Source organism: Balearica regulorum, chromosome 2 (assembly GCF_011004875.1).
Source record: "Balearica regulorum gibbericeps isolate bBalReg1 chromosome 2, bBalReg1.pri, whole genome shotgun sequence".
Taxonomy (NCBI): domain Eukaryota; kingdom Metazoa; phylum Chordata; class Aves; order Gruiformes; family Gruidae; genus Balearica; species Balearica regulorum.
Genome location: NC_046185.1, coordinates 164,983,335 through 165,010,758, shown reverse-complemented (window position 1 = coordinate 165,010,758; position 27,424 = coordinate 164,983,335). Strand labels below are relative to the sequence as shown.

General features: G+C 40.3%; 1 protein-coding gene across 1 annotated transcript in view; it reads left to right on the top strand.

Annotated features, from left to right (window-relative positions):
• Positions 1–27,424, top strand: part of OBSCN (obscurin, cytoskeletal calmodulin and titin-interacting RhoGEF) — a 197,712-nt gene that overhangs the window by 144,283 nt on the left and 26,005 nt on the right. Inside the window, exons 91-99 of the mRNA XM_075746848.1 lie at positions 1,287–1,445; positions 2,731–2,908; positions 4,552–4,665; positions 5,361–5,528; positions 5,807–5,909; positions 6,501–6,630; positions 7,768–7,873; positions 24,452–24,709; positions 27,145–27,268. Of these exons, the coding sequence (XP_075602963.1) occupies positions 1,287–1,445; positions 2,731–2,908; positions 4,552–4,665; positions 5,361–5,528; positions 5,807–5,909; positions 6,501–6,630; positions 7,768–7,873; positions 24,452–24,709; positions 27,145–27,268 (1,340 nt within the window). The remainder of the gene's footprint in view (positions 1–1,286; positions 1,446–2,730; positions 2,909–4,551; positions 4,666–5,360; positions 5,529–5,806; positions 5,910–6,500; positions 6,631–7,767; positions 7,874–24,451; positions 24,710–27,144; positions 27,269–27,424) is intronic.

Sequence of the window (27,424 nt, the reverse complement as noted above, 5' to 3'; positions counted from 1 at the left end):
ATTCACACATAATATAGTATTTGCCTTTCCAACCCGCTCATCAAACAGTAACAGATTTGTTCTGGGCCCCTAGATGATTTTAAAGCATTTTGTTTTTTCCTACTCCTCTCATTACTGGCAAGCTACGTGGACCGACTCCTGAAATTACTGGCATCAGTGGGTTTTCCTGTAGATTCCTCAAGGGTTAGAAGCTCACTGGGCCTTTCCAATCTACATTCTTTCATTTCATAGAATCATAGAATCATGGAATGGTTTGGGTGGGAAGGGACCTCAAAGATCATCCAGTTGCAACCCCCTGCCATGGGCAGGGACACCCTCCACTAGACCAGGTTGCCCAAAGCCTCATCCAATGTGGCCTTAAACACTTCCGGGGATTTGGAACATTTCGCACAGTTCTTTCGAAAAGCCTAGTTTGCTGGGATGTTGGAACAAGGTAGCATATATACGTTGGATATGGTCCATGTGAAAACATTAGATCAATTTATGGATGTTCTCCCATGACTGTTCATACATCTTCAGAAGACCTGCATGATCTTCCAGATGTCTTTCATGAAACAGATGTGTGTTTTAGGAGCACAGAGGACAGGTCACCCAGCTATTGGGACACTAGTCTAGGACTTTCAACATCTTTACTCAAATTCCTGTTTCTTTGTAGACTTACTGTGTCATGTTGGGCAAGTCATTTACTCTGCCTGTTTGTACCCTATGACTTGCATGGGAATTACAGTGTATTGGTGAGTGAAGTTGTAAGGCTAAATTATAGTGATCGTGAGATACTCTGGTGGGGATTCATCTATCTACATTTAGACATAAAAAAAAAAAAAAAGAAAAAAAGAAGAGTCCAGTGAACCACACCCCAAGAGCACTTACTTCTCCCTAATGATGCCAGGGGGAACCCATGTCTTGAACTGAGGTATGTGAAATTAATGTCCTGCTCTGGTAAGGAGACCAAGTGAGCAGATAAAGTGTCTACATAACACACCGGATATAATTTTCCATTATCATCAGCTTGACAAGAGCTCTGTATTTTTCTGGCAACAAAAAATACCATTTAAAGGTCAAAGTAATGACAAACACTGTGTGCACCCCTGTTAGTGCTGTCAGTCTGATGTGTCACCTTGAGCATTAGAAATGATCTGCTGTGCTGGAATAAAACAGAGATGCATAAGATGATGAAGTAACAGTAAACATTTGTTATCTGTTCACTGAAAAATCATGATGAGATATCATCATGGTAATTTTTCCAGAGTTATCATTATGTGCTTTTCCTTTTTTTTTCCTATCAGGGCCACTTCATTGTGTGGGAAGGAGCTCCAGGAGCTAGAATGGCATGGAAAGGACACAAAAGACATGTCTTCCTCTTCAAAAATTATATTGTGATCTGCAAACCAAAGCGAGACACAAAGACAGACACCTACAGTTACATCTTCAAGAACATCATGAAGGTCTGATCATTATATCCTCACCTAGAGCATTTCTCTGTCATTGAGAACTTCAAGTTTATATCCAGGTTCTGGTTATCTGATTGGACATTTCATTAATCCTTTTGAGCTATTCCTTTGTTTCTGAAAGTCTTTGAAGCACAAGTAGAATCTTTGTCTATCCCAAAATCTGTTAAACCGGTCAGAAACATGTCAGAAATCATCACAAGCATGGGAGGATTTTTACCATGCAGCAGTGACATTACATGTACAAGTGTTTATTCATCTCTGTTACCTCACTGAGTTAACTGCATAAGTATGTGCTATTGATGTGAATTTCGCTGTCTATAGTATTTGCTAGTATTTGTAGATCTTTGGTTTTGGCAGTCTGCAATGTTGGTAGTAAATTGGAGGAAATGCTGTTTTAGTCATGTGCTACGCTCCCAGTGTTTATCTCTGCTGGTTATGTCCTTTCCTGACACCAATTCCTGTTAAGAAATGAAAAATTCAGAGGATTTGACCAGCTCATCTTCAGACATTCAGGGCTTAGGTTAAAACTGCAGAAAGTTTTCCCAAGGCAGTAGATGCTCAACTCCAATAAAAACCAACCAACAAAAAACCACATGGAGTTCTTGATCAAGCCCAGTCACGGTTTTCTGAAAGTCCTTATCTCTATCCTCATTGATACTCATAGACAGATTTTATTTTTCAAGAAAAAAAAACCCACAACGGGATGCTTTGTCCATAGAGTGCCTGCTCTGTAATTTATTTTCGTGTTGTCCCTAATTGTGCTGATCCTGGGCCCAACGGTGCTGCACTGTAGGGGCAGTGTGACCCACCCTTGGGATACCTTTTAATGCTGGATGTTATTTTCCTGAAATTTGATAATTACTCCCAGGAAAACGTCTGTTTGGTAACCAGAAAGTCAAGCATACTGAGGAAAGGATTGCAAAGCAACCCTGATTGCTATTCAGCCAAAGCCATGTTGCATCACTCGTGCAATCTGAAAAATCTTTAAAAGCGGTGTAAATTATGCCTTTTGCTGTTGGAGCTTCTCATATAGCTTTAATTGGAATGGCACAACTCATGTCCACTGAAGAGGGTACAGACGGGCAGCAGGACTCTTGCTGGTGTTTAATAGTTGTTTCCATTTCAGATCTTGATGGAAGATGGTTCTGGTTCACAAAAGCTAGGTCCAGGTCTGAAATGTCCTAAACTCTGGGATTTCAGTTGGTGGAAAGGTTCTGGCTGAAATTCTGCCTAAAGAACACAGGATGTGTGTTCACTTTCTCGTCCTTCTGTCACGCAGCTGAACAACATAGACGTGAATGACCTTGTGGAAGGGGATGACCGGGCGTTTGAGATCTGGCATGAACGGGAAGACTTGGTCCGCAAGTACCTCCTTCAGGCACGTACAGTGAATATCAAGAACTCCTGGTTGAAGGACATTTGTGGCATACAGCAGCGGATCAGCGAGCCTGTCTGGAGTGAGTATGGCCCAAGACAGCCCAAAACTCCTAGTTTTTTCCTTGGGTGGTCTCCCTGATTCAGGAAGGAGATTAGCAGAAGAGGGAGAGAACACATTTAGGGTTATCTGCCACCTCTTAAAATGAACTAGGGTTGGAGGTTTTCCTTTAATCACATCACAGACTGCTCTAAGTATCAACTCGCATGACTGGACAGCAAGCAGTAAGCTTTAACTGGAATGGTTATAGCAGTGTTAGGACCTCCACCTGAGCTGGAGAAGGCAGCTTTATCAGGATGGGACAGTGGTGTTTGACTCTCTTCATTTACCATGAAGGGAGCCAAGACCGTACGTCACTAAAGTGATTAAGTTTACATGACAGAGGTCCCACAGGACCTGTATAGGTTTTTAAGCAATAGCAGAGCAGATGAGTAACTTTCTATTTACTCTTCAGTGTCCATGACCCACGTGTGGAAGATACAGGCTGATGAGCTGAGAAAAGCTGGCTGTCGCTGGCTGTTTCAGCTCATGTGGGTTGATCCTCGGTTGATGGAGGATCAGAGTCAGAGACTGAAGTAGTTGCTCAGTTCCCTGTCAATACATTTTTGTCAATAAGCAGAGGATGTTCTTTTACAGCAAAATAGCCCAGAAAATGTGCATCAATGGAGAAGGGAAGCAAGTTATTGAAACGTATAAAAAACAAATTGCAGAGTTGGCACTAGAAATGTATTTTGTCTGGCAGGGATTGCAGAAGGGTAGATGACCACAGAATTTAGGCCCTGGCCCGCTGCATGAAGAGCATCACACTCCAGTGTGAAAAGAAGTCTCAGGACCCGATCCAGAGTCCTTCTCACATCAGTATAAAGCCCACTGTGACTTCGTTGGGTACCAAATCCTCCACTCAACTTCTGGCTTATATTGCTGTATCTGGGTACATGGGTTTGCTTTGAATCTTGTCACTTATGCTGCTTTGTCCTCACTGTCATTTGAGATTCCACCAATCTTCTACCCACAAAATTTAATTGCAGGGATATTATATCTTTATTGTCCAGGTACAAGCTAGAAGTGGGGTACTTTACAGTGTATGGAAATTTGGCATCTTAAAGTGCCAGAACAGAGTTGGGTCAGGGTCTAAATACTGAAAATAAGTCTGGGAACTTTATTTTTATGCTTTTAATGAGGTGTTCTAATGAGGAAGACTATCAGAATAATTTTGCATAGTTTCATATGGTAGCAATTACTTAAAAGTCTCTTAAAGCATAGATTTTATTGTATGGAGACCAACAGAATACTAGTTTGGATATCAAGGGTACCTTTTAATTGGGGAATTATCTTAACTGTGACTGCTGTGTAGTGTCTGAATAATGGATGTGCTTATTAAAAACATGGCCTAAAATACTTCCAGATCAGCAATACATCCCCCCCTTTTTTTTTTATAGCCCATCTTTATAGCCAACAATAGACATTTGACAGACTGAATTTAGTCTCAGATAAGCAAGGACTGCGTGTCACCTGGCAAGTCATTAGCTGCTAAAATTTCCTGTTCAGCTTTCCATTCTCACAGGTTTCAAAAAAATTATACCTATTCTCACCTTACTTTGCAGCAGCCATTCTATGGACAGAGCCCTCCTCCTCCAGACTAACATGCTTATTCTGATGTTTCAGTACCTCCAGACTTTGAGGAAGAACTGGCAGATTGTACAGCTGAGCTGGGAGAGACAGTCAAGCTGGCTTGCAAAGTTACGGGAGCTCCCAAGCCATCTGTCAGCTGGTACAAAGGTATGAGCAGCAGATCATGAAGTGCACCCTCCAAATTTGTTCTCCGTCTATCTTGTTTTGTGCTAATCGGTCAGTGGGTAATCTAAAAGCTGACCACCTAGAGATACCCAGGTCTAGTCTTGCAGTTAGCTACTAAACAACCCAAGTAACGTATATCTTCTCGTAAGCTATTATACCCTGCTTTTTCAGGTTTGCCTATTAGCCCATATGAATCCACATCTTGTGGCAGTTAGACAACTTCTAGTAAATTAACAACTTGTTTGAACTAGCTCAGATGTTTGCACAGGCAGCTGTGTGGGCACGCTCTTTTCCCCAGCATTACTGTATTGCAAAAGAAACAGCTTTGCTGTAAGGTCATGCCTTGTAAAGATCTGTTCTGCGTGATTATGGTCACTTTGGAGGTGTTCCTTTGGCTAGCAAATCAGAGCTATAACTGCACAACACATACTCTGGGAGAATTTCACTTTTAAATGAGGATTGATGACGTATGAGGTCCCTCAACAGTGCTTTGCCCAGAGGATGTTTTGTAAAGAGTGGGAGGAAGATGAAGAGCTTATTCCTCAACTACCAACATCAGCTGCAATAAAGCAAACACAGCTTACAGTCCTTGCAAGCCAAAGAGCTGGATGAAATTCCCAAGGAGAAAATCTAATTGATACTAAACTCTTTACAAAGACTTTTTTTCCCCCTTTAAGATGGAAAGCCTGTGGAGGTGGATCCCCATCACATTATAATAGAAGATCCTGATGGTTCCTGCACTTTGATCTTGGACAACCTAACAGGCGTTGACTCAGGACAGTACATATGCTTCGCTTCCAGTCCTGCTGGAAATGCCAGTACCTTAGGAAAGATACTTGTTCAAGGTAAATTGCTGCACAGATGCATTGTTTTAAAGGGGTCTGCTGTATAATACCTTAAACAGGTATATTAAGACATTCCAGAAGTTCTGTATAACATCTACTGGATAATACTTAAAAAAAAAAAAATAATGTATGGGTGCAGTCAATTGTTTTTAGGTCAAAAAAAATAATAGTCTTTAGTGTCTTGTGTACAGACATCATGAGAATTATCTGGCCAGGGACACATCCTTCGTATCTGTTCATATTTCCAGCTTCTAGCTGCATTTATCCTTGTTTTGCAGTGCCACCAAGGTTTGTGAACAAAGTTAGAAATGCTTATTTTGTGGAGGGTGAAGATGCTCAGTTTACCTGTACTATTGAAGGAGCCCCTAGGCCTCAAATCAGGTCAGTTCTTCAAGTCACACTGGAACAAATCCTGTTTTCCCATTTTACATGGTCAGAAGAGTCTCCTGCCCTTTCTTTCCAGATTGTGACCCTTCTTCTCTGTGTCTTCCACCTTAAACCCACCCCAATGCTGGTTCTTTCCAATCCCAACATTCCTGAGATTCTCAGCAATTTATTCTAGCTAGCATCTGAAAAGAAGTACCTACAGATAATACTTGCCATAGGACTGTATCAAGTCTAATGCCCTGACAACATTTTACCATTCCTTTATCCTCCCTGTCTTACACTTGAATTTATTTTATTAGCAATCAGTCTTGGGTATTCAGACAAAAAGCTCAGCATAGCTTTGCATGATTAAAAGCCCTTTTTTTCCGCATGAGATTTTTTGAGAAGAAGCTCATAAACCTGTGCTGTTTAGTATCCACGTGTGATCTACCCACCCATAGACCCATTTTCCAGGATCCAAACTTTTGCCTAATGGTTAACTCTTGAGCTGTTTGCCCACTGGTCTGATAGACGGGTTGGTGAGATGGAGAATTCTTGACACTGCATATTTTTTCCTGGCTTATACTCGGTGTTTTCCACATGCAGATGGTACAAAGATGGTATACTGTTGAAGGACACAAGTAAATATCAGACTTTCAGTGAACCACGGAGTGGCATAATAGTCCTGGTGGTCAAGAACCCTTCCAATGAAGATATGGGACACTATGAGTGTGAAGTAAGTTCAGAGAGATTTAAAGATCTGCTGTCTGTCATGACATAAGTAGGAGAATTCATTTTACCAGGAGAGATCCATTGCATGAGAATAGTGGCTGAGTAATTGCTGACATTATGTATCAAAAAGGTTTATACAAAGTCAGGTTCTCCTGAATGAGATCTGGATTGTGAACATCCAAAAGCTTCAGAATGTTCCAATCTGAGAGTTTGGTGGTTCAAATAATAATTGAGTGAGCTTGTTCTGTAGCTTAAATTCAGATCCAGATCTCTAGAGGCACCTCTCACAAATTTTAGGACCATTTTGATGTAACATTTTGTTTCTGGACCGTCTTTAAATTAGAACAGATTCGTGCTGCTACAAAGAAAAAATCCAAAGCCAAAAGAAGTAAATTAAATCTAAATGGAAGTGTAAACCACTGAAATTCCTGTTTATTTAGCAAGCATATGTAGAAGTATCTAATAAATTAAAATAAATGTGCTTTAAAATATTTTCTAAAATTTAGTCATAGTCTATGCATTCATTGTAATAAAATAGTAATAAGCTGTCAGGGCTCAGCAATAAAAAGTTGACCTTGATTTAGGAAATTAGCATGGGTCAGCTGACCCATGGTGAACATCTCAGCTCACAGCAACTTCCCAGTTATTGCACAGAAATTTTTAGGAAGTTTGATATAATTTAAAGACTTTACTAGAATTTTAGCAAAATCACATTACCTTGCATTTGCCATTAGTGAAGATCGCAAGGTCTGGTATTCCTTTGGCTGAGTAAGACTCACTTGATTAATGGATGATCAACAAAAAAACCTCTTTACCACTTAAACGCCATACACCAGGAATCTGTTCCTAATGGTAGAGACAGAGCTACCTCAGGACCAAGTCACAGGCTGCTGAGCAAACCGCAAATAACTAAGTTAGCTGACGTGTCATAACTTGTCTGTGCGAGTTATTTGTGGTAAAGCATTATCATGAACTCCGCTGAGCAGCAATGTGTTCATTCAAAGTCTAGCTTTGGTTTGGGGTCACACCTTCATCCATTTCTCTTCTCACGTAATTGCAATGTATTTGTAATGTAGCATAGGAAGGTTTTATTATACAAAAACATCCTGCGCTTCATTCGATACTGCATGATTCTCTTTAGCTGGTGAACAGATTAGGGTCTGCAAAAAGTGGAGCAGAACTTTACCACCACAGTGCTGCAGCCCTGACCCAGGAGAGGAGAGGAGATCAAGCCATTACCATAGAAGGTATGATCCTTGACCATCTCTGTAAGTATGTCAGTGAATTACTCTAAAACCATCTCATTGAGGATCGAATATATTTGCCATCTTATCCATGTTGATTGTTGGTGTACACGTATCTGTATGTCTATTGAGATGTGCATGGGTATACTGCAGCTCAGCTCTATACCCATCACCATCTGTTGATTTCCAAACCTGGCAAATCAACTTCATCATATAATGCTCATAAATGCATTATATGAAAAAGGAGGAGCAAATGAAGGGTATGTCACACCACCACTAGTGCAAGAAAAATGTTTCTACTCCTGTTAGAATACTTGAAAACATGTGTCAGCCTGGCAGAACATGAGTTACGTACTGCTGAGAAAAACCAGGGGCCAATAAGCAAAGCTGCAGCTATATTGTGATCGTTTCTGAAATACCACTGAAGACCATCTGGAACGACTGAGGAAGCAGAACTGACAGCTGTATATCCTGAGCAATACTAGATTACTCATTATCTAGGATTGTTCAGGTATTGCACACCACATCATAGTCATAGTCTATTCCCTTTTTTTCTGCATGTTTCACCTGAATTGGTAGGGTGCTATGGACTGATTTTATACCCATCCAACAATGCGTCTCTCAACACCTCTAGGATGCAACTGCCTAAATTTATCTTCTTATCAAAGGGATTTCCACAAGCAATATGTTAGACGGGCTTGCTATAAGCCCATCACAACTGAGTTTAAATCAGTGGCTACATCAATGTAAGGAACATTTCCTGGTGTAGGAAATTGGTTCTTTGTAGATCATAGAAGTGTCCTTGGCTGGCTGAGCATGGGCCAGCCAGCGCTGCCTCTCTCAAACAGTTCCCAGCAGCAGTTACGGAGATAATATAGCCAAGGGAGATTTATAATAGATGGATTACTGTTTCTGAGGGTAAGATAGAGGACTAAGATAAGCATAGGCCATTCCATGGTGGTGACCCTTGGTGTCAGAGAGCTGTCCCAGATGTGGTTAGTGGAGACACAGCCAACAAAAGCCAGAGGTTTGCCAACAGCTGTAGGACCTTTTTTCCTCATCTTCAGTGTTTTCACATTTTCTTGCGATAATAACAGGGGTCCAAGTGTGCTTTTGACAGGGGATAATTTTTATTATCAACATTCAAGTGAGAACCATCAAATACAAAGGCATTCTGACTCAAGAAGCTGCTGCACAGCAAATGACTGGAGTCTAGAGAAAAAATCAGGGAAAATGGTGCTCCACTTGTATTTTTTTCATCGTTTTCCATAGGCCTCTGCTGTTGGCCCTGTCTGAGACAGGGTCCTGGTCTGGATGGACCTTTGGGCCAGTCCTCTGTAGACACTAATGCATTATTACATTAAGAGGATTCAGACACAATAGGTTATTAAGATTAGTATCCTGATCTATGTACTTGCTTGTCTTGTTTTTATGCTTGCTTTCCTTGTAGTCCTTTCCCAGAGTACCATCAAATCATTCAAAAGCATTGCAGGGAGAATGGTGTTAGTATAGCAACACTATAATTGTTTCAGCAGGAGAAACCTTGAAGTACTTGAATGCTTTGTCCTTGCTATGCTCTTCTTAGGAAGAGAAAACGCAGTTGTATGCAGGATGTAGAGGAACACAAACAAATCACTGTTAGGGTGGCGTTCCTTGATGAAGTTCCCTTGTACCAAGACAGAAGATGTTACATAAACGAACAAGGACTGTAAAACAATGGTAGGAGTATTGTTCAGCTCTTGGGGTTGCAAATGTGCACGTTCAGCCCCAAATTACTCATGTGCTGTTATTCCTGCAGTCCTGAATAAAGAAATTTCATGAGTTTGGTTGAAGAAATATAATTGGAGTTGGCCTGGAATTTTCAGAAACGTTATGAAATCATTTTTGATCTGTGATTTGCAATTGTTTGAACTTGGTAATAGGCAAGGAAATAAATCCCTGAGTCACCTTCAGGGAGAAACAGAGAGAGCTGCTTCAGGCCAGTGGAGCAAGGAGCAGGTTCTTCCATGGAGCAAGAGGATTGTTCTGAGCAGAATCGCATCAGGGATGTATTTGGCATGATGCACTTGACCAAGGAGGGAATTTGTTGCTTTCTTGAGAATCAATAACCAGCCTTGATCTACCTATGGAAAAATCAGGTTCACCTGGCAAAGAACTGGAGGACAGATGGATCTCATGAAGGCTTTCTCTTTCCATCCTTACACTCCTTTCTATTTGTGAAAAATGGGATTATTTGTAACTTCAGCAAGAGGACAACATTACTGCTGTGTGGTACTGTTACAACAGAAGATAGATGCTATGTCTGTTTCCTAGCTCACCTGTATGGTGGGTCTAAGTTTTATCTGATTTATCGTTGGTTCTGAGAAATTACTATTGTCAGAGTCTTCTGAGGCACCCGAGGGGCTTTAGTTGCAACCATCACAGTTTTTATCCTCCTGCCTTTCTGTACTGTTTATTATACCGAAGCAAACCTTCTGTCACAATTTGGGATACCTTTAGTACAGTGGTTTACGAGCTCTGACCTGCAGTCAGTGATGGTCCGCAGTCCAGCTCCATGGGTCTCGAAACCAAACTTTTTGTCATTAGGTTTAAATTCACACGATGGGAATTTGCTGATCCATTGGAAGGACCAAATCCAAAAAGGATGGAAACCACTGGACTAAGGGGTTCCCTTGCGAGCACCCACAGCTTGGGCTGCAAGCCTGAAACGCTGAGATCTGCCTTCAGCCACACCTGATCACTGCAATGAAGTCAGTGCAGAGTCGCTTTAAAAAAAAAATCCTTTTTCTGTGGGTATTGGAAGAATTTTAGACACAAAAAAAGTGTAACCAAAAGAAGATCCTTCTCTTTGACTTCAAGTTGACTGCCTGCTTTGCACCTTGCTGCTTAACCTACGCACGGCAGGTCCGGGCTCCCTGGCATCCCTTTTTAACATGTTACTATTGCAATTCATTCATCCCAGGCTCACTAACTTGTTCGTTTGTTAAAAAAAAATAAAGCCCAGTGTTTTTGAAACATGTTGCATTCTCGCTTGGGCAGACAGGTCCAGTTGATTGTAGGGGAAGGGATCAGCTACACAAGTGGAGACAAACAAAAGCATAAAGCAAAACACCCAGTGCAGTGACAGCCAGGCAACAGGAATCTCTTCATAGTCTTGCCTTAGGTCTTATGCAGAGCTTTGGGCAAGTTATTTCGTTGCCTTGTTTGGTAACGCTCATTTGGCAGAGAAAAGCTAAAAATTGAGGCGCTCAGACTGAAGACTGCTTTAAAAAACAGAGGAGAGTGAGATGTCTTAGTGCCACCCTTGTGTTAAAAAAAAAAAAAAAAAAGGGACATAGGAGTTCGTGCCCCTGACCTTTGTGAAGTTCCCTGGTTGGGGTGATGGTTAGGATATTTATCTTGTTATTTTTATTCTGTTGTCATCATCGGTTAGTCTCATTTTTTGGCTGGTCTTGTGGTTTTCAGTGCAAATTCAAGTGAGCACAATCTGCCTTTCCAACCATCTCAGTCACTGCAGGAGTGGGTTGGTTTTTTTTAAGAGAGAATGCAAAACACTTGCACTTCATTCACACAATTTAGGCAACAGTGTTATGCCCATGAATTGTTCATTTCAATATTAACTTTAGCAGTTCATGTCAGATTTGTGCATCCCCTGTTGCAGATTCCTCTCCTAAGCATAGCAGAAGAGGGGTGAAAGCAGAGCAGTGCTCGTGTACTGTGCAGGAAAAATAGATTTATGCTTCTGTGAGTAGAGAAAGCAGCCTCAAAGTTTGTAATAAAGGCCATAAGCCACCTTTCATCCATTCAGAGCAACAAGAACTGACTTATCCTAAATGTTTCATCACTTGTAAGTCAATGGTTTAATGTATTAACCAAAGAGGAGTCTACTGCTATAGAAGCACTGGCTGATCCTAATGCTTACAGCTTTTAACCTGCTTATCAGGGGCTCCTGCTTTGCAAAGCTGTTTTCCTAAAATGCTGTTGAACAAGTTGAAATGATAAATCCGGTGCTAAAATGGATGCAGAATATTTTCCTCTTGGAAAAAACAAAAAAAGAAAAAAAAATTAAAAAGAAAAAAAGAAGAAACCCAATTTCTCTCATCCTACTTTCATGTGGTTCTATCCTTCGTATAGGGTTGGCTAAATCCTCCCTCACACCTCCCATAGCACATATACAATTGATCTGTCGTGCTCTAAACTGCAAGTCATCAGGACCCATGTACTATATGACATTTACAACCTTCTCATCCCAGGCCTGCTGAATTTTTGAATCCCTTTGACATCTGCTACATATAGAAATACTGCAGTGATGTCATCTGGGAGGACTGCGAGAACAGATGTTAATAGAGTAAATATTAAAGAGACTTCCTCTTACAGACATTGAGGGGTTTCATTAAGTACATATTTAATTACCATATAAATACAGTTGTTAAAATAACTGTATAAAGCATCTATGTTTAGGTGTATAATCAAATTAATTAATTCCTATTTACATCAGAACTGATACTCTTGCTGTTTATGGATTAATCTCATATTATTAGATGAGATTTTCTGAAGGTTATGTAAAAATTCCACAATATTGATGTAAGGGTTTAAAAATTCAGTTAAAATTTCTAACATGGTTGCAAAAAATTGTTTGAACACTCAGTTTATCTTCCATCATTTTATAATTATCATATCACCATTTAAAATTAATATAAATTATTTTAAAAATATTAACTAAGGATAGGTAAACAGTTACATTGTAATTGTGTTCAGAGATAAACATTTGAAAAGAATTTTGCCCTTTACTTACCCAATAAGCTATAAATGCTAATTTCCAAACAGATTTTGTTTAAACCCACCTAATTCCGCAGTAACTCCTTTGACTCTGTTGGAAATTATTCCAGATTTCTACATTAATAAATGAGACAAGGCTCTGCAAAGAAAATATAGAGCTCTAGGTCAGCTATTAACATCAACATTTGCCCAAAATTCTTTTTCATTATGGTGGGATTTGTTGTTTTGCCTAGAGGCAGAAGAAAGCCCTTAGAAGTTAAGTGGAAGGAAAATTAGGTTAAACTATTCCATCTAATATTGTAAATTTATTTTTAATTTTCAGTCAGTGCAGTTTTGGGACACTATTGAAAACATTAACACTAATCATAAATTGTTAAACAAATAACACAGACACTACAAGTTCCCTGGGCAAGAACTCTGTGATTTTATAGACATATTTTTAAGTTGCAATTCACTTTCAGTTGTACCAACTAAAAATTGCCAGAGCTTATTTATTATAGGCTGGCTGGAAGATTGCAAACCAATTGCTGGAAAAAACACTTTGAGATTAAATTAAGGTTGTTTTTTTTTTTTTTTTTTTTAAAGAAACTTTACTAGTTTATTAAATAAGAAGTGGGGCTTGCTGTTGTTTTTTCTACATCTCAAATAGGTTCAGCAGTTCAGAGTGTGTTCAAAATGGTTCAGTTCAAACCGTGTCTTAATTTTATCCTAGCAGATAGGATGGGAACCTGCCAAAAATCTCTATTAGCTCTTCAAATGGTATCTTTCTCATTTTTAAAAATGTCAATTTTAAGAAATACTTGCAAAATCATTAAATCATTACTTTTCTTTTGATCTTGACATGCTTCAACAGCTTCTAGTTTGTTATAGGACAAGGGTCAGGAAAAATTGCAAATTATAGCAAAAAAGAGATGGAGTAGACATAGGTGTATTACAGGGCTCTCCTGGATTTCCTAGAGGTGGGGTTTTTTTATGATGATTTTCTGTATTGATGGTAATTATTTTAGTTTTCATTGTTATCAGCTTGGATAGTCCACAAAAGCTTGGAAACTGTTCAGTGTTCTAGTAAGTGAAATCACAGTTTAAAGAATTTCAGCTCTCCAGGATTTTCCAGATCCAGGCATTTTCAGGTTTCTCACATCATCACTACCTTTCAATAAGGAAGGAAAAAAGCTAGTTTTCTAGCTTTGACGTGCCAAACAAAAATGTTAGAATGTCATGGTAGAATAAATAGATTTTGCAATATTGTTCTCCACAAAATATTTAATTTCAATGCTAAATCATTCACTGTTCAGAGACCACTCTGAATTCTCATTCTTTGTCAGAAACACTGAAGATAATGCTGGAAATAACCACAGAAAGCATGGATGGGATGGTACAGCTGTTTTTTTTTTCACTCCAGTTTATTTTTATTAACTGAGCAAAGTTAATTTAATCATTTCAGCTTTTGCCTTTCTTTAACCCCATGCTGTTCATACTGTTTTCTTTGTAGTCACTGAACAAGAGACTAAAGTGCCCAAGAAAACCATCATCATGTAAGTGCTGACTTTTTTTTTTTTTGGTAACATTTCGTGTTTTGCCTTGCTGCCTATGCATGATCCAATAACAAGCTTGTGTTTATTGGCCATGCAAGTGTGTTCATTCCCATTCCACCAGATCCCATGGTATTCTGTGCTATGCAAAGTGACCACCTGAAAAAAAATCTTACTATCCCTTTCAAAAAATAGCAGCACTGGTGTTAGACACAGCCCGGGTCATTTCTTTAATGATATTACATGTGAAAAAATTCCACTGAATCCTGCCAGAGTTGCACAAGTTCAAGAAGGTAGAATCTGACTCTCAATGTTGAAAAACCAGCTTTGAGAACTGGCTTCTTGAAAAAATGTATGAATTTAATAAATGTCTCATAGCTTACAGTGATTTCTTCTGGCTTTCTACTTTAAATTCTTCAGGAAAGCCTTTTATGATGAAGCAGATGGAAGATGCACATTCTTATCCCCTTCTGTTTTCATATTTCTAACATGAAATTTTGTCCTGACAATGACTTGGTCTTTTTGGCTACTTTGAGCCTGATTTATGTTGGGTGCCTATAACATATAAAGATTAATTGCACCAAAAAGTGGTCATATGTAGACCAGAAGCTCATCAGCCATTAAAATCTTAATGTATCTTCTTGGATTTAAGTATAATAAACAAATACATAATAAATTGTTTCATGTGCTGGAAGGGGGACATTGTCCTTCTGTGGTAGGCCTTCAGAGCACCTCCAAGCTATTCAAATCATCTCCTAATGGTAGTAGGTAACTATACAACGGATATTTTGGGGGAATGCATTCCCTCAAGAGTTGTATTATTGCTAAAATCAGTCCTTGACTTGGACGTGATGCTAAAGTTGACTTCTTTTGTAGATGGTGAGGAGGATGTGTGAAATGACAACTGAAATACGCTTAAGAGTTGCTTACCTTTTATCTCTTTTATTATTTTCTATGATGACAATTTCTTATGATCCATGCACTTATCCTATTCAGAGCCAGTGGCTTATAAGAAGACATGTCCCCCATCCTAGGAGCTTCCACTTTGAATAGGCAACAAGGAGACATGAGAGGCAGGAAGGGGTTCTGCCTTTGCCCCTCTCTTCAGCACATCAGTTCAGTTAACATCAACTGTCATTAGACTTTTTTACCCCGCAAAGACCAGAAAATGGAGGTGTTTCTACCTGTACCATCTCAAGGACTAGGGTTCAGATACCAGCGGGGTAGCTAAGCTGAGAAGTATTTTTTGATATCACGTTCAGGAGCATTCAGAGAAAGCCATGAGCAGGAAGGAATCACTCAGAGCCAGACCGTGTCTAAAGCTTAGTAAATCTCATCTATCTACATCTCTGTGCCTGTAAATCACCTGGAGAGATGCTTTTATTTTATGTCTCTCCTCAGTCAGCTAATAGTCCTCCTTTTCCCTTCCTGATTTCCAATCACAAGCAGCAGCATTAATATTGGTTGATTAAATAACATTAAACTAATACAAAATACCATCAGTTAAGCTGGTTTCTAAATTTCTGACATGTAAATTCCAAAGACTATTGCTTTGGATGGCTTAAGTGATTCCTAAATTAAGGGCTGCAGCCCCAAAGGAGGTCGGTACATTTATGAGTGGGATCTCAGAACAACAGAAATTCCCCTCCTTTTGCTAGTGGATGGCAGTCATGAACTCATCAGAGTGGACCTCAGCTGGAATTGGGATAGTGATGGGGTAAAGTTTGGGAACAACTCTCTGAGGGCACATTCCAGATCTCCTTAGTGTGTAGCAAGCTGAGGAACAGAAGCAGCTTTGAAAATACTAGCAGAAAATAACAGATAATTTAGAAATGGGATTGATTGATGGGTCTATATATGCAAATCCCAGATCCAAAAAAGCATTTTAACCTTGCAATGTAGAGCAAAGTCTAGTGCAAGCACACATGGATTTATTCTCATCTTTATCTAAAATGATTTAGTTTTGTGTAATTCAGAAAGGCACCATGGCCATTATGAAGGCTTTGCATAGACCTTAAAACTCTATAGCAAAACTATAGAAAACTTGGGGGAAAGAGTAAAACAGTTGAAATGAGCAGTAGATGAGAGGGTGCTCTGAAAGAAAAGAAGTCTCGCTGTAGCTGATCCAGTCCTGGACTTCACCACATCCTCAAAGGGAGAGATTGATGGTGGAAAGAAATCTGATCTCCACAGCAGAAGGCAATACCAGTCTCCAAAAATGAGACCAATAGATGAAAAAGGCTACAATATATCTAAGAGGATTAGTCTTCCATGATGGTTAGACAAATGCAGTAGGAGAAATGGGCGCTCCTCTCACAAGAACTCTTTCCACCCTTCTCTATATCTCAGTGCAAAAGCCAGAGCAGAGCTGGCTGCAGAGCAGAGCTGGTGGCTTTCAGCCCTATGTGGCTGTGTCTAAAGGCTGGTGAGGAGAAAGGGAAGAATGAAAAAGCTGTTGCCTTGATTCATAAACCCAGTTCAGGCCATTGTCTTTACCCTTCAGAGTGGGGTTTTTTTGTGGGTGTTTTGGGGTTTTTTTTTATCTCATTGCTTGGAGGTCAGGACAGAATCTCAACACAGAAACAAACTCAGCTTTTCCTGTTAGTTCCACTGAACCAGCTACCTCCACTGTAGAGCATTAGCTTCCTTGTGCTAAGCAAACATGGTCTTTACCTTCAAAGTTTTCCATGTAAGAAAAGCCACTGAAAAAACTGCATGTTAAATACAAAAATTAAGAATATTGAAGTCTGGGTTTAAGTGTTCCTGTCCCCAGATTTTAAAGCTATTTGATCCAATTTCATCTGTAGCTCATTTAAAGTTGAAGTTTGTCCTGGCATGGGAGCAGAAGATTGTTTTGACACAAGCTGTGTATCTATACCGGAATGCTGAGAAGTCCCAACTGCTTTGGACATGTTAAAAAATCTAAAGTCAGGGCAGCAGAAATATGCTGAGAAATTATAATCATGCATCCCAGATTGGTTTGGTACCCCTATGTCAGTTGGTGGTAGTAAGATCAGGCTGTGTCTGCAATAACGATACTATGAAGAGTAAAAATTACATTTTTGGCATAGATGACTTGTGCAGGAAATGTTCTAACTTTCTTTTCCTGGTCTCCAAATGCTTAATGCCCTTTTAATGTAACTGTTCTGCATGTGAAAATGCAGATCTCTGGTCTCAAAAGAGTTTTTAATAAGCAAGTATTTTAAAAATTTTAATAAACAAAATAGATGTTTTTAATAAACAAAATATGTTACATTTATCAAAAAAAAAAAAAAAAGGAAGCTGCTGATGCAACTATAATAAAGGGCATTTTGCCATTGAGGTCATGAAGCCAGGATTTTAGCCAAGAATACTCAGGAAAAGGTTAAACTCCTTGAGTGTTTAAAATCCTTCGGTGAAACTGCTATATGGGTCCAAAGTAGCACAGTAGGTGGTCAACACAAGCACATGAAATATAGAAGCATCCAGAAGAACATTGCTCAGCTGGACATGCTTGTTGTGTGTTCCTGCACTCAAGGAGGCTAATGGAGTCCACCGGGGGTAAAGGGCACTGAGGTTTTCCCTGGATCAGAGAGTAAGTGGAGATGGGCATGTGGGTGTGTGCGTTGCGTTTGTATCCCTTCCAAAATGACACGCTTCACCAAAAGCTGGAATGCTCACAAAACTAACCCCATTGTAGTGCCTTGACCAACAATGGCATGTGCTGATGGAGTGTGGCTCCCTGAAAATCTCATCTTCCTGCCAACTCCATTCCAACCCTTTCTGTCATCAGAGAGGAAACAATAACCACTGTGGTGAAGAGCCCAAGACAAAGGGGAAGGGTTTCTCCTGCACGTTCTTCTTCAGGTCATTCACCTTCCCGCTCCCCAAGAGCGGAGCCAACTCCAGAGCCAGTTTTTGTTTCAAAGATCAGACAGCCTGTCCACAGACATGAGCAGGAGGCAACATCAAAGTCTGCTGTTCCCATGCTTTATGTCACAGAACCAGAAGACAGGCAAGGAGCAGCAGCTAGAGATGTCATCATAGAGACCAAGGTGGAAGAGAAAAAGCCCAAATGGGTTGAAGTGGAAGAAATAATTGAATTCAAGGTGAAAAAATCACCAAAACCTGCAAGGAAAAGAGGCTCTTCCCCAGCAAAACAAGAAAAAGATGACTCAGGGGTGTTAACGTTCACTTTTCCCAGCTCAAGGCCTAGGCGTTCCCCAGAAGATGATCCAAACACAAACAACTCCAACAATAAATTGGTGGAACAGTCAAAATCTTTGCCTAGTGACAGTCTCTCTGAAGCCGATATCCAGCCGCTGGTGTATGCAACCGAGCAGGAAGGACCTCAAGTCAGCAACGAAGACAGAAGCTCCCCATGTGGGTCCGAACAACTAGGAAATGATTCATTTATGGATTATGGAACCGAAGGAAAGAGCTTCCCACAGGAAACAAGCCCTCACTACAGGTCAGATGTCGCTTCCCCGCTGCTTGCCTGCGGGGGTGAGCCTTTGATCTTCAGTTTTGAGACAGCTGCTGCAGACCAGCATGAACTTCTGTTCTCACCAGCGAGTCCAGAGGTTAAGGAAAAGATAGATGAATTAGATGTATCTTGGCCTGTTGAAGAGGGGGTACCCGAAGTAATGCAAGATGTCGTTCCAGATGAGGATAATGTTGTTATAGTTGATGAACCAGAGGAACTACAGACAGATGACATTAGCACCCGGGACCGTAAAATCTTAACCCACAATGGAAAAATATTAACTTTGGAGGATCTTGAAGATTATGTTCCTGAAGAAGGTGAGACCTACGGGTGCGATGATCAGAGCCATACGGCAGAGAAACCCTGCGAGATCTCCGTGCTCCAGACAGAGATTAATGAGCCAACAATTGGGAAGCCAGTGCTGCTGAATCTGGTGAGACCTGTGGTGTCCCAGCCCAGGCAAAGATTTTTCAGCCAGTTTGAGGAGCACGTTCCTGGGGGCATGTTCATGTCAGCATCTAGAGTAACCGGTGTGCAGTCTGTAGGTGCCTCAAACATCTCCTTCCATGTGAGTGATACCTGCATGGCAGTGACGCCTGGGGTGCATGCAGCAACAGCAGCAGCTTCTCCGGGTCCCTCCTTCACAGTGAAACCATCTTTCTGCACTGAAGTCCAGCTCTCACCAGACAACGGACAGTCAAGCTTTAAAACTGAAGTTTCCACAAGAACCCTCAGCTATGGGACTGTTGGCGAGCCTGTTACCTTGCACATCAGCACAGAAGACCTCTCCCAAAGCTGAGGAGATGCAAGCATAATTTTCAACACAAAAGAAAGTAGAGTTTTAGAAAAATCTAATCAGAATTGTTGTAGGTGAGGGGAATTGGTGGCAAAGATAACAAGGTAACATGTATGAGGCAATACCTTTGAGGAAAATATATTTAAATATGGTATGTCGAGCTTTTCCAGTCTTAAAGGGAACATGTCTGTCAGAACAGTTTGTAATTTTAAAAGCTTTGATCAAGGTGAACATATATCATTCCATAGCAGAGCAGTGATGGTAGGTTTAGGAAAAGCCTGATTCTCCTGCCTATGACAGAAATAAAAATGAATAAATGAGGGTTTTGCCCATGAACTTAAAAATTATTTCAAGTGCCAATTTGTACATTATGGCATGGCAAGAAGGTGAAAGTATCTAAGCTTTTCAGCGTCCTTCAGCAGCCCAGGACAGGAGGGCTGTTCCCAGCTAAAGCGATCTCCTGTCACTGTGAGTGCCCGAAGGTCATGAAGCTTCACAATGCTTTGACTCTGCTGTACACTTTTGACACCAATTAGCCCTGTCAAAATTTCTTCATAAGCCTTTCAACATGCACAGTCTGGTTACATTATTTTAAACTTCTGCCACGGAATGAAATGTATAGAAAATATTGAATTTACTAGGGATGCAAAGGGCTGCTCAGACCTTTTGCATGAAATCCTAATTTGACTAAAGTCAATGGTGAAACTTCCACTGACTTGAGGAAGCAAGGATTTCATTGTTCTCTTCTGCTTTAAGTAAACAAAGACCATCTTTATTAAATGACTGCTATTTTCAAGTCCACTTCCTAGTTGTCTAAAGATGTAGGTTTCATTATTCTCTATTCTAGTATAGTGGATTTATAATCCATATCTTTTAAAAAATAGATTACTTAATGTGCAACAAAAGATTAAAGTGCTGCACAAAATGACTTCTGCATCTATAATCAAATGCTAACACATACAAAGAACCACAAATGTGGTTTTTGTCAATAAATATTACTGGAAGAATATTTGGTCTCCTGTACATGCCAGTGGTGAAACATTACTGTTAACAGATTGATAGATAATGTCTTCTATATGTGCTAAGAGGAATTCACCACTGAGCTACAGCAAAGTAGCAGGAGCATAAAGACAGCTTTAAAAAAAAAGAAAGAAATAAAGAAAAAAGATCTTTACCATAAATGCCTGGTTGAAAAATACATCTTTTGAAATGTATTGGGCTGCTTGGAAGCACTGCCAGTTGCAATTGCATCGTATTACTGTAATCATGTATGTTGAGCTGTCTCGCAGAGGTACTGCCTTCTGTTGAGTTTCTCAGGAGCTTTGCAGCGGGAGCGGTGATTGTGAGGGGAAGGCTAAGATGCACTGAGCGTGGCCTATTCCCACTGGCTTCACCAAAAATGGATGTTGCTCAGTCCTGGAAAGAAATGAGCTCATAGGCCCAAATATTGGTCCCAGTTGCAGTCAACTGGAGTTTGAGGTTGATCTCAGTAGGACCAAGCACTGGCCCTCTCTATCAGACAGAGACATGGGGTGAAAAGTCTCAACTCCTTGTCCCAGCTGAGTTGCGTAGCACTGTAGCAATAGAATATGTTTTCATTTAGATGGTGTAGGGAAACCAGAAATGTTCAGACACCGCTGAATTTCTAACTAGCCTGAAGAGAGAGGACTGAGTGAGTTTTTGGCTTGGAAAGGTTGATGTGTGATGTTGTCTCAGTGTTTCCCAGCTAGGTAAAATTGTGAAGCTTGGTCTGGAGTCCTCCGGGCAATATTCCCACTAACAGGGACTGAATTCACAAAAGGTGCTTGTAGAAAAGAATACATTATTTTTTCCTTCTGTGGCTGCACCTTGATCATAAGCTGACAAAATTGAACATACTGATTTCAGAGCCTTTTACTTTCAATATCCAAACAAGATGTAATGTGTAATATCATGTGCACTGCCCTCATGATATAGGATGCTTTTCTAGTGATTACAGGTGGTGAAAGAAATCAAGACTCTTTTATGTTACTTTTCCATTTTTTATAACATCTCCTTGGTTTATACTGTTTGTTTTGTAATTAAGCAATACAATGGATATATATTAGTGCTTTTTTCATATATTGCACTTTACATTGGAAAGTAACAGACATAGAACAGAGACATGCTTTGAAAATATTTATTTTTATTGGGCCTGATTCTGATCTCAGTTATTCCAGTATCAATCTCGAATAATTCCACAGAAGGAAGTGGATTTGATTGAGATTTACAAAGATACTGCTGAGAACAGAATTTGCCCTATGATAGTCTTTGAAAATATAATATTCATCCAAAAGATAATAAAGATGTGTAAAGGAATGTGGAGGTTTCCTCCTGTTGTGGTTGATGCTCAGGTTTTTCTAAAGATGATGAAAGGTTGCAGTTCAGATGGTCATAGATGAACTATACTTTGATTCATTAGCCCAAAGCAATTAACATCTGTTTACATTTTCTTTTGAAATTTAAGCAAAAGCGAATCAATTTAAAGGAATTTTTTAAATGCTATGCAAAACTCTCTTCAAAAAGTGAAAGGTTTATGAAAAGTTCATTACATGTACTTTCAAAATATGTTCCTAGAGGTTAAAAATTATGCTTGTAAGTGATTAAACTATGTAGATAACTAATGAGAAGTGTGGGGATTTATTTCTTGTAGGTGAAAACATACAGCTGTCATAAAAATTTTAATACAGAGGTTTTACTGTAATTCCTGCAGGTAAATGGGTATTAATAAAGTGGAAACTTCAGTTTGCTTGAAACACAAAAAGAAAAAAAAAACACAAAAAAAACCAAAACAAAAAAAAATCAAATGCAAGATATGCTGTTAGATGCTGAGTTTATATCAATAAATGTCTTGCATCAGCTGTCACTGAATTTGCTGGGTTTCTGTTCTTCTCTGTTCACGGCACTCGATAGCCCATCAGCTCGTCCTCTTCCCCCATCGACTTCAGCAGGAGCTGGGTTGCAGCCCAAGAACATTAATGCAGTTGGGCTCTAGCTCCATTTTTTATGGACAGTTTCGCAAGTGTTGAAGCGAAAGAACTTTTTTTTTTTTTAGCGATATTTCCAACTCAGATCTAGGAATCAATAATTTTGAAAAATTCTTGTCCTCTTGGGTCCTTCTCTGAAGCTGAATTGGAACTTCAAAATACGTGTCAGTCTTGTGTTCCTGGTTATTGGCTGAAGGAGAAATGGGGCGAAAAGTTTCATGGTTGAGATTTTAGAATTGGGAAACAGGCTGTCCATCACAGATGTGTCATCACAACGGTGTTAGTTTGAAATACCTTAGCTAATATTAAAGTTCCTCCAGTCAGCAGCTTGAATCATAGTGTGTAGCATCCCTAAACAGGGAGGAAAGTGGTGGTATTAGCAGCGTGGGGGAGACCTGTGGTTATATACAACCTGTACATACATCCCTGCAAATATATTTTCTCATTCAGAGATACTGTTTCATGCCTTTCCAAAAGGTTCACTTGTTGGCAGCTGCCCAGCTTGTAGGGCAGCACTAGTTGGCAGCAATCACAACAGGAACACCAGAGAATCAAAATATTTATCTAGGGAAATATTTAAACATCTTCAACCCAGCCCAGTGCTGATGAACACTGATGGGAAGTCTGGGACTTCATGTAAGCAAAATTTGCTTTTTCCATCAACAAACTCAGAACTGAAATATGCCATAACCACTATGCTTATGGGGAGGACCTTGAAAACAAAAATCAAGTGAGATGTCTTCAAAGGGGGGCTGATCCAAATGTAGTCTTCAATTTTACCTGCTAAGGTCTATCAGGGGAATTTACTTTCTTAAGGCCAGGGAAGGAGCAGAAACAGCTACAGGACATGCTCCCTTGTCAATGACGTTAAGCAAGTCAGAGCCATTTGTGTGCAAGTGCTCTTTTTCTTGAACCACATGATGGTTCAAGTTTGCACTCTTGCTTGGCAAGCAATTGTGCCATGAACAAGATGAATTGTCTTAACCGGATGTGTATTTTGTCTGTCTTTATGGTTACTTGAAAGTTTCCCTAGATCTTGTCTGTCCCTTTGTTATGCCTCTTTAAGATCTGTGGAAGGTGTACTGGGAAGGAGATTGGATGAGATGAGCTCCTGAGGTCCTATGATCCCATCCTAGCCTAGCTGCTTCTGCCAGTGCTGACTGGGGATGAGACCACGGTATTTGTCTTCTGGGTGGCCATTTTGCAAAGATATATGCTTGAAAATCCATTTTTTCTGTGTGGAAAGCTTTTTTCTTCTCTCTGCCTTCAAGAGAGTTTCTTGAGGCAGGACTTATATCTTCCTGTGTATAATGCTTCCGTATACACAACTGCTGTGCATTACTGTACAGACCAGGTGACTTTGCCTCTAGAGTATCTTGAAAAAGCATAGTCCCGTACAAATATAAAAGTCTCAGGTACCTCCAAGTGCAAAGCACAGGAAAAATATTCAGATACTGTAAAGTAGGACCAATACATTTCTCTAGAGCAAGGAGTAGCTTTTCTGCCATCCTCTCAGACTCACGGGCTCCTGAAGCAGAACAGCCCTCCCTTCTTTCCCCTGCCCTTCTCCAGAGTCACCGATGAGGCCAGTACCCAGTCACTCCTTCTCCTTCCCTGTGAAAATAATGACCTCCTTGCCCATAGGGTCTGTATCAGTGCAATGGGTCACCTCTGGGTTCATTTCATTGATCTTAATAAAGTTATTTTTGACAGACGAGCCAACGTAGGGTTGAGTTGGGAGATGGATCATTTGTTCTGCTGTCTGAGGTGAGGCCGGGGGTGTATACAGTGTCCTCAACCTGGTGAGATACAACTTTTTGAAACGTGTCTGAACCTTCTTATTAATTCTTAGCTACATTCTCTCTTACTGCAATAAGCATTTCTGCATCGGGTCTCTGCTCTAGGAGGGGAAAATGATATGATTGCAAATATTTCCATGGGTTGGATGATGCTGCTATTTTCTTTTTACCCTGAAGAGAGAAAAGCTGTTCTTCTTGTCTGTAGGAATGACTTCCCCACAGTCAAAGATGGAGACTACTGTCCAGGCCTCACTTCAGCGTGCTGATAAGGAGATCAAAACAGCTCTAAAGAAACTTGTGGACTCGGCATCACTGCTGGTGACTCTTCCCCCGAGCATGCAAGGAGGAGCTGGTGGCCTTGGCCTTCCTGGGTCCATTCCTTCAGAGCACTCAGAAAGAGCAGTTGGGCCCTCTGTCATAGTTCAAGAAGCCAGTACCCAAACCCAGACTGCTGGAGGTCATGGTAGGTTTGGCATGAATCTGGAAAATGCCCCATGAGAGTCAAGAGAGACAAAAATATTGAACACACCAATAATGATATTTTTCCCCTCATTTTTCTGTTTTGTTGTGTTTTGAGCAGTTGCAGATTAAGAGAGGACATTCAAACCCAAAGAAACGTGGGACTGTGGGCTGGGGTTAGTCTGGACATAAGTTTGGGGCAGATCTTTCTGGAAACAGCAGGTCTTTGAAAACTGTGTCTGAGTTTGGTTCATCACCTGCCCAAAATGGAGGGATTGGTGATTTTTCCACCTTTAGTCTTTTGACCCTAGAATGGCTTCAAGTTTTTTTGAGGGAGAAGGTGGGTGGGATCTCTCCTTTATGTTTAAAGAAGTCATTTGGGTTTTGATTTGGTGGGGTGGGTAAGGGAGGTTACTTTTCTTTTATTGTTTGCCATAAACAAGCTGGAAATGTGTTTAACATCTCTGTATCAACTGCTGGAGACTTTCTAGGATGTTGGGCACATTAGGTTCACCTGCATTTCACTGGCCTTAGAGCCTTGGCAGACTCCTTAACAGTTTCCGTGTGATGCAAACCAATGATGTGTGTGACTGTGTCTTGGCAGGAGAACAAGTCTTTCGTCTTTGCTTTTTTTTTTTTTTTTAAACCCATGAATAAGTGGCAACCCCTCCTCTCATCCTTCTGCTTCTGCCATAACAACTTGTCTGAGCTGTCTCTGTGTCAAGTCAGAGTAACTGTCCTGCCCCAGTGTCAACCTAAAAGGACAATATCAAGTAGCCTTCAGCCCTCAAACTCCAGATGCTGTTTAAAAAAAAAAAAAAAAAAAAAAAAAAAAAGATATTCTTGTCTAAAATAAAATATAACAAGGATAGAAGCATTTCATGGAATCAGACCAAAAATAACTGCATTAAAAATGACAGGGCTTTAAAACCTTTTTTCCTTTCTAGTAGGAAATCATCTGTGAAAATAATCCTTTGGTGAAGCAGGATGACTCAAAAATCATATGTAAAATGTCAACTAGCAGATTGTTTCCTTAGTCATAACTACAGAGATAATAGAATAGTGAATGAGATGGTTTTGCAGTCCTTTCATCTGAGAAAACTAAACATGTTATTAATATGGAGAATTATTTTAATAAGGTGGAGACTTGACGACTGTCCCAAAGATCACATTCTTTGAATAAAAAGAAAGCAAACAACTTGATAGTGCTGGCAATAGGAAACCACAATCCTACCAACCTGGGATCTCTGACCCTGCCAGTAATGCCTTGAATAACCATGTTTTCCATCCCAATAGAGCTGTTTCATGTGATTTCTAGAAACTGTTGCTTCTTTCCAAAACCAGCCAGCTCCAAACACCCCTAGAGTGCTCCCCAAAAAGGCCCTTCCTGCTGGGGAGAAGAATCCTCTTGATTTAACCTTTTCTCCTCAGATGAAAAAGATGATGCACCTTATCCTATGGGGTAACTCCAACAGTCAATATCAAAAGACAATCAGGTAGTTTAGGAATGGAAGATCAAACCAGGTTTTGAAGATATATTAATAATAATTAATAATAAAAGAAGAACAATACCTCAACTGCCATTAAGCTGTGCCATCTTTTTACTTCCTCGTTCCTGCAAGCCCCAGATGCCAAACCTTGTTCTGGTGTGACTTAGAGTTGTCCGAGGACATTTTCAAAGAACCCAGTGGAAGTACACCAATGCTAATGTTATAATATCACCAGGTCCTCCATATTAGCATATCTCCATATTATCTGTACCCCTAGGCAGGGCCTGCCTTGGTCTCCAGTTTCACACTGATGTAAGCTTACACATTTCACTGATACTGTCTGTGATTGCAACAGTGAGTCAAGAACTCTTCTCATAACGCAAAGTTTAATTGAAGCATTTGTGTGTATGAAGCTAATGCTGGGCATCCGTGGAGGTATTTAAAAGACGTGTAGATGTGGCTCTTAGGGACATGGTTTAGTGGTGGACTTGGCAGTGTTAGGTTCACAGCTGGACTTGATGATCTTAGGGGTCTTTTCCAACCTAAATGATTCTATGATTTCATCATAGCCATGAGCTGGAACTCATAGTTAAATTATGTCCTATAAAGGATGTATTGAACTCATTTTATCCTTCCAGTCATCCTATTTCTTCTCATCCCTACTGACTACCTTTCCTATTTTTGTCTGTGTGTGTTTCCTTACAGAAAAGTTACTTTTGCCCACTCAGTAATGTGTTCAGTCTCTCTGATGTTATTCAAGCCGTTTGCTTCATGTGGTCTTCTCAAAAGGGCCAAATTCTCCTTTTGGCTTCAGTGATTGCACTCAGCTGAGGTCAGAGGGACTCGGTTCTGACACAAGGCAGACTAGACGTGGCTCCAACGGTTTGCTCCGGGTTTCAGGTGTGCCGTCATAGGTGACGTGTCTAACTTGTCCTGTTTCTGCTGCCAGACAAAGCACAAAGACAGATTCCAGCTGAAGAATCAAGTGTGCCAAAGTCCAGTCCCGGTCCTTCCCATGATGAGACGGCTGCTGGAGATGAAAGGACTCAGGAGCGCACCGTTCCTATTACCAGGTAAAAACCCATCCCAATACACAGATTTCTGAATGCGGCAGACTTTGTTGCAAGAAAAGCAAGTCCTCTGTGGTGGAGGAAGCAGGTGGTGACTTGAACTGATTCTTGTAGGTTTGTTGTTATTTTTAGAATCCTGTTCACACATGCATCGTGCAA